General features: G+C 43.5%; 1 protein-coding gene across 3 annotated transcripts in view; it reads left to right on the forward strand.

The window, feature by feature from the left end:
• The first annotated feature begins 13,176 nt into the window (after nucleotides 1–13,176).
• Nucleotides 13,177–13,348, forward strand: part of ddr1 (discoidin domain receptor tyrosine kinase 1) — a 51,578-nt gene continuing 51,406 nt past the window's right edge. For all 3 annotated transcript variants that reach the window (XM_080897300.1, XM_080897301.1, XM_080897302.1), the window contains exon 1: nucleotides 13,177–13,279. In XM_080897300.1, coding sequence (XP_080753426.1) covers nucleotides 13,278–13,279 — 2 coding nt within the window. In that variant the 5' untranslated portion in view covers nucleotides 13,177–13,277. The remainder of the gene's footprint in view (nucleotides 13,280–13,348) is intronic.

Below are 13,348 nucleotides of genomic sequence, written 5' to 3' on the forward strand. Positions count from 1 at the left end.
GCTGCTGCAGGCCATCCGTTTCAAGATTTCGTGTGTTGTGTGTTCAGCTCAACTGTCATAAACTACCGTGATGCATTCAAAGTCCCTTAAATCACATTTCTTCCCGATTGTGTTGGCAAGTCTGAACTTGAGCAGTTCGTCTTGACCATGTCTACGTGCCTGAATGCATGGAGTTACTGCCATGTGATTGGTTGATTTGGTATTTGCATTAATGATGTAATCCAAATATCGATTAATTACAAATGACGAATGAAGTGGCTGTTGAGTGTATATCGTTTATATCTTCTGCAGGAAAATGCAAAATGTGTGTATTGGAATTATTTTCCATATTATCCATACACATTTTAGATTTTTGAGAACTCTCTGGCCCAGAGTAGAATTTTAAATAAAGTTCTGCAAATCTGAAGAGCCCAAGTTGGTAATAACTTGTTCTCCAGGGTCAGTGAGGATGAGATGTGTTTTGGTTTGTGCATGATTGGATAGACTCCAGTGTTGCATTAACCTGCGTAGGAGGTGGGAAAATAGATAGTTGCACTGCTTGCTGTTATCGTCAAAGTATAACCATTTGCTTTACTGGAATAAATCACACATTTCATTATAAAAAACAAAAAAAGAAGTATGAGTATTTTTATGAGTATGGTCTGGTCCCTCGAGAGCGAGGAACAGGATCAGCAGTGTGGTGAAAAGATGCTGCCGAGGAACGTGTTGTCTGCTTTCATCATAATGCTGTTTGTTTATCAAAGTACATCCATTTTTCAATTTCACTCCACTGTGTGTCTTACATGACAACGTTTAATAAAGCGGGATATGTTTGCGTGGAAAAAACGCTGCAGCTCCACGCGTTGACCACAGCAAAACTGCTTCTATTATCTGTGAAGCATGTTGAACAGATTATCATCCGTGCCAGCTCCTAATAAAATGAGATCCATAGTCATCTGATAAAAATCTCAAACCTTTCCTTGAGATTTATGCTCTGCTTGAGCGCCGTTCGTCACCATCCTTGTGGGACTGACAGTGTTTGTCAAATCAAAATCACTCTCGACGCCCATCCAATCCTCCTGACGGAGTAAATCTGGCTGCAGCTATTATCTCATTATGATAATAATGAATGGGTGAATGGGTCAAATGCAGAGAAAAAACAAGTAATTTCCCCATGGGGATCAATAAAGTATCCATTATTATTATTATTATTATTATGTTTATCATGACCCAATGGGCACCATTCACGAGCAAGCTGAGACAGTACAATGATAATCACCGCCGAGAAGTGCCATAATCATTATTTACTGGTTGGAAGTGGGTGGAAATCCCCTCATTTCAGCATAATTTCGAATCGGTGCCAACTTGTATGGTGCTAAGAGAAGCTATTTGCTGACTAGATAAACTCAGAGGGGGGAAGTAGAGGAATCATCTGGAATTGTTTCCGATTTGCAGCTCCTTAATTTCCCCAGTCAGAGCTCTAACTATGTTGTGGCCCTCAAACCTGTATGGCAGTAATTACAGCCAGACAAAGACCCCAGATTTACTGGTGCATGTCGCCATAAATTTCAAAAGTGTTAATTAAATTCTGCTGTGCTGAATGTGTTTGCTGCCAACATCAGTCACGCCAATCATGCCCATGTGGTTTGAATTTGATCTTTCTTCCTGTTTTTTTTTTCTGGTTTGGAAAGCTTTCTCATGACGTGATCAGGTTGTTGTGGGGATTCTTCTCCCCCTCTCTGCTCAACTTATTTGCCCCACTCGTGCTCTCCGTGTGACCCAGGCTAACATTTGGGCGAGACCGGGGAATAATGAAATGGCTGCGCGTGAGAGCTAGAGCATAAGCAGAGCAGAAAAATTCATTAGTCTGGTTTTATACTCTCCCCTGGGCTGTGTAGACACACATACACGCATACAGGTGAGATAGAGGGCGGACGGGGAGTTGTAAAAAGCTTTGCATGATGAAAAAGCAACAAGAACCACAAGTGTGTTAGCGTTGAAGACGGGGAAAAAAATGCCACACTTGGCTCTGTAGAAACAACCAAACTGCAAAGAGTCTCATTATGGTGAATTACAGTTCTTTATCTCAGCTGGCAGGTACACCTCTGCGGTCACTAGAGGGCTATCAAAGCCAGCATTAACATCAAGAGCCTTTTGCTACGGTTAATAGTCAGGTGCACCGAGCTGCCTGTCTACAGGCGATATGATATTCCAGCCGTGTTCAGCTTTACTGTCTTCAGAAAAGTCAGGACACAATTACGTGGGTGTTATGTCCTTTATAAACACATTTCCTGTCTGTGAGCATTATCAGAGTGTGAAAAGATCAGAACTACCTTTTTCCTGGGGTTTTCCCTGCAACAGGCAATTTCCTTTTCCTACGCTTTTCAGTGAAGTTGTGTAACAAATCAGAGAGCGACACTATTCTCTCACATACAGAAACCACACTGGTAGTAACACACACACACACACATATATGCTTTCTCATTTTCTATCACACACACTGATTTACAGCTCTGGCAGTTGTCCCCCAGTCGGCATCCTGGTGCTGCAGCAGCGCTGTGGGGGGTGGCGAGACCTTAACACTGAAGATTGGATGTCCTCCGCCGCTTCCCCTATCATCGCCTCCTATTGCCATAACCAACAACTGTGTGAAGTACACACACTCCAGCGCTGTCTGCACGGTCAATTTTAGTATCTTTGATGTAGATGTGCCCAGTTTATCCTACAAAATATCATTCTTTGTGCTTTCCCACATTTTCTGACTTTAACCGAGTCTGTAAGACATGAAGCGACATGAAGCACCATCTTGCAACACAATGGATTTCAAAGTGACTTCTTGTTGACTTTGCAGAGAGTCTTTGGTTGAACGTCTCTGCATTTGGAGTAGCTGCTCAGAGCCCAGAGAGGTAAAATTATCCAATCTATCAAAAGCACAATCTTAGATATGAAAAATGAATAAATGATACAAGACATAACTACAAATTTGTCTTTCCAGCTCCCATTAGTCATCTCACAAACTCAGATTTTATCTCCTAAACCAACCATCAGAATAGAAAGAGGGTGAAATCAGTCTCCCTGTAACAACAACAGGGGCTGTTAGTCTGCAGGATGAGTACTTTTACTTGGTACTTGCCAATAAACTCTATAAACTTTATAACAGGATTATTTTACTGGTGATTTTTATGAAGTTAAAAAATGACCTGAGTGCATCTTCCCCCAATGACACACACACCAAGGCCTCAGAAAATGTGTAAAATTGACTATCTGACATCCATTTGTCAATTTCCCCTTATGTCCTTGTGGATGAACTCACAAAAAATCTACACAACTGCTGTAGAGGAACTCACACCACATAAAACATGTTGTACAGTAAGGTCTCTGTTAACTGCACACAGAGAAGAAATCAAGCTGCAAGCGTTTCTTTTCTTCAGGTGATGAACGCTCTGCAAACTGTCCCAGCAGCATGTCAGCGTGGGGTAAACTCAAAAACAATATTTGCCACAGCAAGCCTTCAACACGCTGTGTACAGAGCAGCTTTCCCATCTTCCTCCTGTAGAGGGTCACAATATGGCAGCTGGGTTTGTTTGTTCTGAGGACCTGTGCTCGAGTGTGGAAAGAGGCTGCTCTCTGTTTGATTCAGAGCGCTCCAAAATACAAAACGCTGCCAGTGCAAACTCGGAGTGATTCATTGTGGAATAGTCCAGTTTTACTGTAAGTAGTGGCAGCAGCATTATCGGTTTAATTATTCAGTGTGTGAGTTTGTGGTTTAATGTGTACGTATGAGTGTTTCTGCCCGGTGATGCATGAATGACACCTCTTTGGTTACTGGCTGGCGTGTTTGTCTCTGACCCTGTTTGTGAGTCGGAGCCCATGTGTCAATAGGTATTTTTAGCGCCACCTCTCACTGCATTGCAATGTCACTCATTCGCACCCCTCCGAGTCCTCCCCCCTCACCTCCTCCCCGTCATCCCCGTCTCTGGGGCCTTCCAGTCAGCCACAACAGTCACTCTCACTGGAAGCAGCCAGCAACAGCCTGCCTGATTTAAAACAGGGCGGGAAATTTTGAGATCCAGGCGTGGAGACGGGGAAGGCAGATCATCAAACTTGGTGTTCAGAATGACTGCAGTGATTTAGCTGAGCTTTGTTTCTCCCTGGGGCTTTGGCCAATTTGAATATTGATTAAAATAATTAAAGGATAGCTGTAATTATATGTCTCTTCATAAAGGCTCTGAGAACATGGCACTGATGTTTTGAGGCGGTGATCAGTCAAGTTAAACTGCTGTCTGAGCAACAGACAAGGGGTGTGGATGGGCTAAACATGTAATTGGTAATGACAGTAGGGTGGAGGGCAGACAAAGACGACTCTCACATGGATAAACAACTCCCGAAATGTTATTGAAAGCAGCACAAAGAGACTGGAGAAGAAAAGGAGGCATTCAGGCTCAGCTGGCCCAGACAGGTGAGGAGAGGAGGGAGGAAAAGGGAAGTAAAATAATACAGGAGCTGTGGTGACACTCTGAACAGAGGGCAACAGTTGTGGAAGAGCCTCCCAAATGCCATAGCAGAGGCTGCAGCCCTCCACACTGTCAGATGTATGTGCATGTGTGTACAGATGAATAGCAGGGGCTTTCTAAAGAGGAGGAAACATGACACCAAAAAAGCGTCTGCACCCCCTCCCTCCACCTCTACCGCCTCCAGATATGAGGAAGAGGAGGCACGAGTGCACGGCTACAGCTGAGAGGATCTCCAGAGGCTCTGACCGCATGAGGGGTCATCTGGAACATGCCTGATCCGACACTTGACAATGCCAACTCCTCCAAACCCAATCCTGCCTCACCTCTCTCTCTCTCCCCTCATTCCCCCGACAACACCGAGTTCATCGCATTTCACACACATCCAGCTGCGTGATCACAGGGACACCTCAGGCAGGGTCGGATTTATCCGGCAGATTCTCGCATGTCTTTGAGAGAAACTGCTGCAAGCCATGAAATGAACCTGTGAAAAGCACTTTTAAAAAAATGTGTAAGCTGCGTTTCCCTTTCAGAAGCGCGAGTCGAATTCTTCAAAAAGGAAGACGGAAAATTCAAGCGTGAAAGAAAGGATTAAAAGCTGTAGGTGTATCTGACGATGTAATGATACGGTTTTAGTCATTCTAGCAGCGTGCGTTCAAGGACCAGCCTGAAAATTGGATGGATTGCCATGAAATTCCATTAAAGACCCCTAACTCACTTTGGTGACCCCATGACCTTTCCTTCTGTGCCACCATTATGTTGACATTTGTGATTTTGAATGAATTATCACCATAACAATGAGACCCGAATCATGTGAGATTATGATTTTCCCTTCAGCTTCAGCTCTGCGCTTTGCGCTAATTAGGAATTGTAACTAATGCATATTAACATGCGTTTAGCCAAAAGCACCGCTGTGTTAGCTACACCCTCCTAGAGCTCAGAACATGACTGTAAAGTCGCCACGTTAACAAAATACATTAACAACCTTGATTCTGAAAGCAGGAAATCAACAATGAACAAATGAGATCTCTGTGGAACCTCCATTACACCATTACCAGACACCTAAGAAGAGAGCTTTGGGACATGCAACGCCCACCTTTACCCTTCGCCCGGGAACCTCCCCCTGGAGCGCACGCTAACCCCGTGACCTCCAACGCTCGCAGATCCTCTTCAGGGGCCAATCAAACACAACCTGCCGCAGGCCTGCGACACCGATACTGACTGAGCACAGATAAGACACACTAAGCAGACATCAAGGGAAAGTAGGGGTGCGTGCACACTCTCACACATCCACACACGTGTGTTCAAACCAAACAAAGGCCTGTGGTCACGTATGCATGTGAAGAAAGGAGGTATGCTGTTGTAAAATTAACTTCCTGGAGGATTTGTTGACCCTTGTAAATTGGAGACATTTATCGGTTTTGAATATTCCCAGTGAAAAACACACTGGTGGAGATGTTTGAGGGGGTAGAATGTTTGGTATGTGGTTCAGCGCTGGTTCCCAACATACTGCAAGCTTCGCATTCTGCAACTGATCTGTGTTGTCTGAATCCTGCAGCACTGCACAGCTGTCAGACCACAACAGGGGGTGGACAGGCTGCCCGAGTGAGTGTGTTTGTGAGTTAGTGTGTGTGTGTGTGTTCTCCCATGAAATGCCTCTGAATTGAATGCTTCCATTTCTAATTCAGATGTTTGTGTTTTTTGGACCAAAGTGATGTCAGAGAGGTGATAAATTCAAGCTGCATATTTACAATGACAGGCAATAGATCATCTGTCACTGCTGCTGAATAGAAGCTTTGGGTGAAAATGGTAATTTTCTACTGAATGCAATCACCTTTCGTAAAAAAGTGAAGACTTTTAACTTTGAACACAGCTTTCTTTCACCTGAAAACCCTTTCTTCTGCTTGACAGACCACTGATGTTTTGGGTAACTCATTCTTTTCCACTTTCTTTATCTTTAGCACGAAGCGCTTTCTTGTCCTTGCTGACTCATAACTGTGATACAGCTCAAACTCCTGTTCCCTTTCTTCCCCCCCTCCCTCGTTCATCTCTCTCCCTTACTAAGAGAATTCCTCACAGGATCAGACCTGCTTTTTATGCTCTACTGCTTTTCACTCACAGCAAGTAGCGAAGGGGGGAAGGGGGAAAGGGGGAGGCGTTTTAGTAACAACAAACTAAAACTCTTTGGAAGAAGTGAGCATAAGTGAGGGAACGAAAAAATATATAAAAAGGAGCAGTGAAAGAAGAAGTGAGACACGAAAAGAGTCAACGAGAGGCGGCACGGGGCAGAAAGGAAATAATGCTGAAAAAGGTCATAATTTCTGCCAGGGGATTTGCAGTTGCCTGGACGACGAACAAAGCAGAGGCAGTTGGACGATGTGCACAACAGAAAGGGTTGAAAAGAAATGTGAACAGCTCTGGGGAGCGAGCTGGGAGTTGCTGCACTCTTCAGCCGGGTAATATCTACAACTCGGTTAGCAAAACAGCACAGAAATACACGCAGTGATCCCTCTGTCGTCCCTTTAATTTCAGATTAAGTATACCAGCCTTTTGATTTGCTTAACTTTACTGAAAAACAAAGTCTATAAAGTGGCTGTGCTTAGAGAAACCACTGCTTAGAAGATTAGCGATATGTCTTTACAGAACTGCGAGTGGAAAGTTTCAACGTTAAACACAGAGAATGAGGAGAGTCTTAGTTTGGTTTTAGCTTTCAATTGAAAAGCGATGAGAGAATGTTAATGATATGCAGAGAGAATGAGGCCAGATGAAAGCCGGTCTAAAGTCTGAGGCAGAAGCAGAGAGGGAGGAGGTGAGGGTGAAGGGGGAAGGATGGAGGGGTAGACGGGGTGGTAAAGGTGGCACGAATGAAGCAGAGACAGGAAAGTTCAAGATTAAGCAATGTTCAGAAAGCCGAGTGAGAAATTAGAAAGTATTTACGGCTGTGAGCATACACGTTAGGCTCATGTCATTTATTTGTATCTTAATCCCTGCATCTAATCATATATACACTCACTGACCACTTCATTAGGTACACCTGCTTGTTAGTGCAACTAATCCATCAGTCAGGTGGTCAAGATGACTCGTTAAAGTTCAAACCGAGCAACAGAATGGGGAAGAAAGGCGATTTGAGTGACTTTACATGTATTATAGTTTTTTGGGGCCAGACAGGCTGGTAGTATTTCAGAACCTGATGATCTACCAGGATCTTCCCACACAAACATCTCTAGTTTACAGAGAATTGTCTGAAAAAGAGAAAACAACCATTCAGCAGCAATTCTGTGGGCGACTTGTTGACGCTAAAGGTCAGAGGAGAAAGGGAAGTAGCTTGTAGGAAGGCAACAGCTGGTTACAGCCAAGCTATTGCAGAAGAACATCTCTGAATACACAACAGTTTGAAGCAGAAGGGCTACAGCAGCAGAAGAAGACCACACTCTGTCCCACTCCTGTAACCTACCTACAAACAGGAAACCGAGGCTTCAAGTTGCAGAAGGTCATCAAAATTGAACAACATAGAAAAAATGAAAAACATTCTTGGCTTCCACTTTGGTTCATTTCATTTAAACATCACAATCTACAATCACTAGATCTCAGGCCAACAGAGACCCTTTGGGATGTGATGAAATAGGAAATTCACATCATGGAGCTAGAAAGAGTTCAGTTTGCTCATTTGTAAAATTGGCTGTAAGTATTGTGGTTTTTTAAGCCAGGAGGGATGATGACGGTACTTCTTTTTCTTCTTCTTACTATTATTACTGGAACAAAAGCGTGGACTGTTAAATTACAAGCTAACACTAACGAGCTTGTTTATCAAGCTGTACAGACACACATACTATACCTGCTAATTATGACTAAGTACCAGGATAATAAAATAGCAGAATTTCCCCTCACCCAGACAGAAGCACGAACTTCTTTTACAGGCTGTCGGTACAATTAACTGCACAGCAAGCCATTTTATTTGTCAGATAATTGCAGCACCACTACAAATTAGCAAAGATTTAGCTTAGCAGAAGCTACCACATACAGGTAAAAGATTAAAAAGTAATCCACAGTTGCCAAGCCTCTGATCTGAACCTTTAATAACATCAAAGTGGTTGATTTATAAAATAAAACTAAAGGGAGATTATCCAGAGAGAATAAAAAACTTTTGGTACTGGGCTGTGAACATGTTCATCCTGGCTGTAGCATTCGCCATTTTAACATGAGAGTCTATCCCAGGGGTCAGCAACCTTTAACACCCAAAGAGCCATTTGGACCCGGTTTCCACGCAAAAGAAAACACTGGGAGCCGCAAATACTTTTTGCCATCTAAAATGAAGATAACACTGTATATATTGGGGTTTTTTTACCTTTATGCTTTGTGTGAACAACTAAGGTGTGTTGCTTATGAAATCCATGAAGTGCTACAGAGAAAATTACATTTTATTTATGTAATTAACACATTTTGAACTCTTAAAGAAATATAACAAAAGGAAAGACACCCAGCTGAACTAAAATGATCCATGTAGCAAACAAAAACTGTTGTGAGCTGCCACCCTTGTATCTCCTTTGGGTTTTTGGAGCCTTGACCTGCCTTTTAAAAAACAATTGGAAAAAAGCACTATGCTGCTAAAAAAAAAAGAAAAAAAAAAAGATATTTGCAAAATTCTGCCTAAATATGTATTTTACCTGGTTAATGTGTGTGGAGGGGTGTGGTCTGCAGTGCCGCTGCAGAGGAGGCGGACGCACCTGAGCGGCACCCGCAATCACGCCTCGCCGCCTTAACGTCTGTGCTGTCTCTGCTGTTGTGTTGTCGTGCTGTGAGCTGAACAGCTGAAAGAATTTAGACAGTTTGTAACTCTCAGTGATGCCACAGTGTTCGTTTGACTTTGGGACCTAAAGCAGAGTTTGGACCTGGGAACGGCTAATGACGTCAGATTTAAAGACTGAGAAATTATGGTTCAGCAATGCTAGCACCTGCAGAGAGCGGCTACTGTCAGATGGGGGCAGTATCAAAAACATGTGCTAATAGCTCCCAGAGAAGATTAATGTTTAATTTTTCACGCTTCTCCCATTCCTGGTCAACTCCGCTGTCACTTCCACCAGACTTGTCAACCAATCAGCATGCGACTAATGTACAGTAGAGATGCATATGAATCCAAATATTGATAGCATCGATAGCGACACTGGCATTGGCATCGGATCGATACTAGCACATAAAGTTCAATACTTGGTTTCTATTCTGTAAGTTAAAAATGGAGCCCAATAATTTTATTTTTTTTTTTTATGAAAAACTACACCTCAAACATGTTCTGTGACAAATGTCTGAACCTTTTTGTGTTGACTCTCAGGTCTATTTTATTGATAGCCTATAAATATAGCCTTTTTAAGCACAAATATACCGCACTTTTTGTACATTTTTTAAAAAACTTTCTCCTACTTACTGTGCAGTCTCTACAGTCTCTACACTTTGAACAACAGAAGCTGACCCAAAGTGCTTTACAGACAGGCACATTAACATGTACAGCTCTCCTATAAACCAAGTTTCAAAATACACAAAAAGCTGAGAGGTGTGTTTTGTTGTATTAACTAATTATTGTGGAAAATAAAAATCACAGTTGTCTTCAAAATGTGTTCAGAATTTCAAATCGATGATGATTCATCTCATAATATATAAGCTGCATTTATATGTTAAAAGTATCGGTAATGTCGTTACTTGGTACCAGATCAATATAAAAGGGTCCAATATTTACCCAGCTTCAACTGGCTGATTGAGGAACTGCTGTTTTACGCTTATTTTTTATTATTATTATTATTTTAGCTTGGAGAGATGTTCTCTCTGTGTGTTTTGAGTATTTGAGTTTTGTTTTTTTTTACTGTATGGTATGAATCTACGCAGCCTTTACAGCTTCTTCAAGACTAAAAGCTCATTTGCAAGTTTAAACTACAAGTGCAAGGGAACATTAGACAGCAGAGAATCCATGTTCCCTTTATCTGTTTATCCAAGGTGGAGCTTGGAGTCTGTTAAATGACCTTTATTGTCTGTGCCTGCTGATTGAGCACCAGCTAAAGTTTCCCTGCTCTCACTCTTGGGCAAGTACCAGCACATACTGTAGCTGCTTTACAACCTTTGTTTCAGCCTCTCTGAGTCGGACTTGTTCAGTTTTTTGATGTTATTAAGCATAAACGGGCACACATGTGGCCCTTTTTCAGACATGAATTCACTCTTCCCTCCTGCTTTGCCTCAAGGTCCCACATCAACAAATGTCCTGATTCAAGTTCAGTGCTGTGTTTTACTGCAAACCCTTCAATCTGAGTCATTATAGCCCAGAGCCAGTAATGGTATACAGTTACACCACCAATACTCTGTAATAGAGAGGTAAATACTGAGGCAGAGTCCTGGGTCTACATTAAATGGGCCTGACCATCTGTGAAGAGGAAGAACAGATTATTTAAAGAGTTTACAAGTTTATTTTCTTTAAAACAAAATCAGTTTCATAGCAGCAGGAAAGCCTGTTCTGACAAGCAAAGGGTTAACAAGGTGAAACTGTCTTGCGTGCAGCTGTATCGTGGGTAAGCTAATATCCCCCAGATCTCTGTGTTGCTGTAACGCTGAAACTCCCACTGGCCCCGAAGACTTCACTTTGGATTTCATTTTACAGCGTCGTTGAGGCCACAGCGCCCTCCCACGGGAGGCGCTGATTGGTCGAGTTGCCTGCTGGAATATTTAATCAGACACCTTGCTCGCGGCTGTGATTGGACACAGCCGGTGCAGTTATGTAAATGAGCACCTGGTGGCGCCTGCTGGCCCGGCTGCTGAGCCCGGTCTGTGGAGGAGCGGCTGAGAGAGGACGCAGAATCAGAGAAGGTCCGAGAAGCAGAGATACTTTGCGTGTTTTCCCTCCTTTATCTTATTATCCCCCCTCCATTAACCACAGGCTGAAAAATATTCCTCTCAAGTGAAAGTCAGCCTGGGGGTGTGAAATCAGCCGGTGCGCGCAGCCCGTACGGAGTATTGCGCTGTTTTCTGAGTTTTGGTGGAGGTCGTTCACTAAACTCAGCTGCTGCTCTCGGAGGTCAGTTTGGATTATTCGGTGGACGCGTGTTGTATTGAGCACAATTCTCCACAGAGTTCATCCCAAAGTTTGGACCGCTGTCACAGCACACTTCTGGCTGTCTTTTAGGTAAGTACTCCCAACCTGCTCTGCGCGTTTCTTCTCCGTGCGCTTAGCTCCATAATAAGCGGCTGTAATAATATTGCTGTGGGTATTTCCAGCTGTCTGTGTGTGTGTCTGTGCGTCTCTCACTCGCTGGCTTGGCGTCTATATGTCTCGTTGTGATCCGGGAGCGCTGCAGCTCTGGACGCTGGCCACGGACTCCTTGGAAGCGCATATGAGGTGTAACGTTGCGCCCCGGACTCTGCGCGTTTGTGTGGCAGATACATTGTGGTATTTATGCTGCCGACTGCGTAGCTGAGATATTCTGACATCGTACATCATGATCTAGACTTATTGCAACATCGTGTTTAAAAGTGGGTGCTTGGCACCGGAGAAAACGTTATTCAGAGTCCTCACTGCTTTCACGCCTTTTATATTCAGTGTGGATTTTTCTCGTTCTCCGACCTCCGACTCATTGCCACTAACTCTCAAACAGTTACACGGGTTTGATTAAGTTGTACAGTCATTCCTCTTTTGAAAGTCCTTGAGTGTCATTATTCAGAGTCCACCTCATTTACAACATTTAAATAAATAAATAAAAAGTTAAAGAAAAGTAATCTGAGCTGGCATGTGGAAGCTTTAAAACTGACTGCAGCGGGCGTAATGACGCACTGAGTCAAACGTGTAGCATTTAAAAGGACCTAGTGACATCCAGCTGATGGTCATCACACAGACTGTTGACCCTGTGACCTTATAGCAACACATGGGGACCCTTAGTGGGACCGGCAGCTCTGGTTTCACTCACCCCTGGTCCCTGGTTCTCCAGTGGGGAGCTAATCAGTCACCAAGTCAGAAATCAGTGTGAAGTTGCCTGGAACTCGGATCTGTGTTGATGAAGGAAACATTTCAGACTCTGGGGACGAGCTGCAGGAAAGTTTGGACTTTGAACAGGATGTACATTTTGTGTTTGCATGAAGCAGAAGAAAGGGGGCGGTGATAGCTGATCAGTCATGTGGTGTTACGAGTGATTCTCATATTGTCTGACAACAGGATGGTGCAGAATTATGTATATTTCAGCATCTTGTCTCTGTTAATTTCTGTATAACAGAGAACAAAGAGAAGGGAAAATGTGGGTTTGATTGCGTGTGTTTGTGGTGTTGTCTTGCTCCTGTGTGTTTGTGCATGCCTCTCTGGGGGCCGGTGACCTACTGGAGGAGTCAAACAATGGGCTTTAGTGGGTGTGAAGTGCAGTGAGCAGTCACCTATCTGACTGCATGAAAATGGCTGATGTGGGTAGTTTGTTGGCTAACAGACTGAGAAGGCAGTCCAGCGTAGAGGAGGTGCACCATTGTTATAAACTGCTGTGTGGGGAGGAGTGGGTGGGGGTGCTTGTGCTATAGAGATAGAAATGCAATAAAATGCCATTTTCCCTTTCTCCATCCCTCCCTCTCTGCCTCTAAGGCAGGGGCATAAAGTGAGGAGGATCCCTGAGTGTTGATGCACATGTTTGCTGGATTTCAGTCTAGTAGGCATCTGGCCGCTGATTCTTCCACAATGTCCCGAGAGAGCCATTGACTTGGAGTAGTTCGTTTTTATCAGCTGTGCAGTTGAGCAAAGAAGACACAAGATATTTGAAATAGTTGGATGGCCCAGTTATGTGAGTATAAGTGTTCACGCACAGACTTGGAACAGCTTTTTATTGATTTGTCTTCCTCTTGGCAGGCTC

The sequence above is a fragment of the Rhamphochromis sp. 'chilingali' genome (genome assembly GCF_963969265.1).
Source record: "Rhamphochromis sp. 'chilingali' genome assembly, chromosome: 11".
In the NCBI taxonomy this organism is placed as follows: Eukaryota; Metazoa; Chordata; class Actinopteri; order Cichliformes; family Cichlidae; genus Rhamphochromis; species Rhamphochromis sp. 'chilingali'.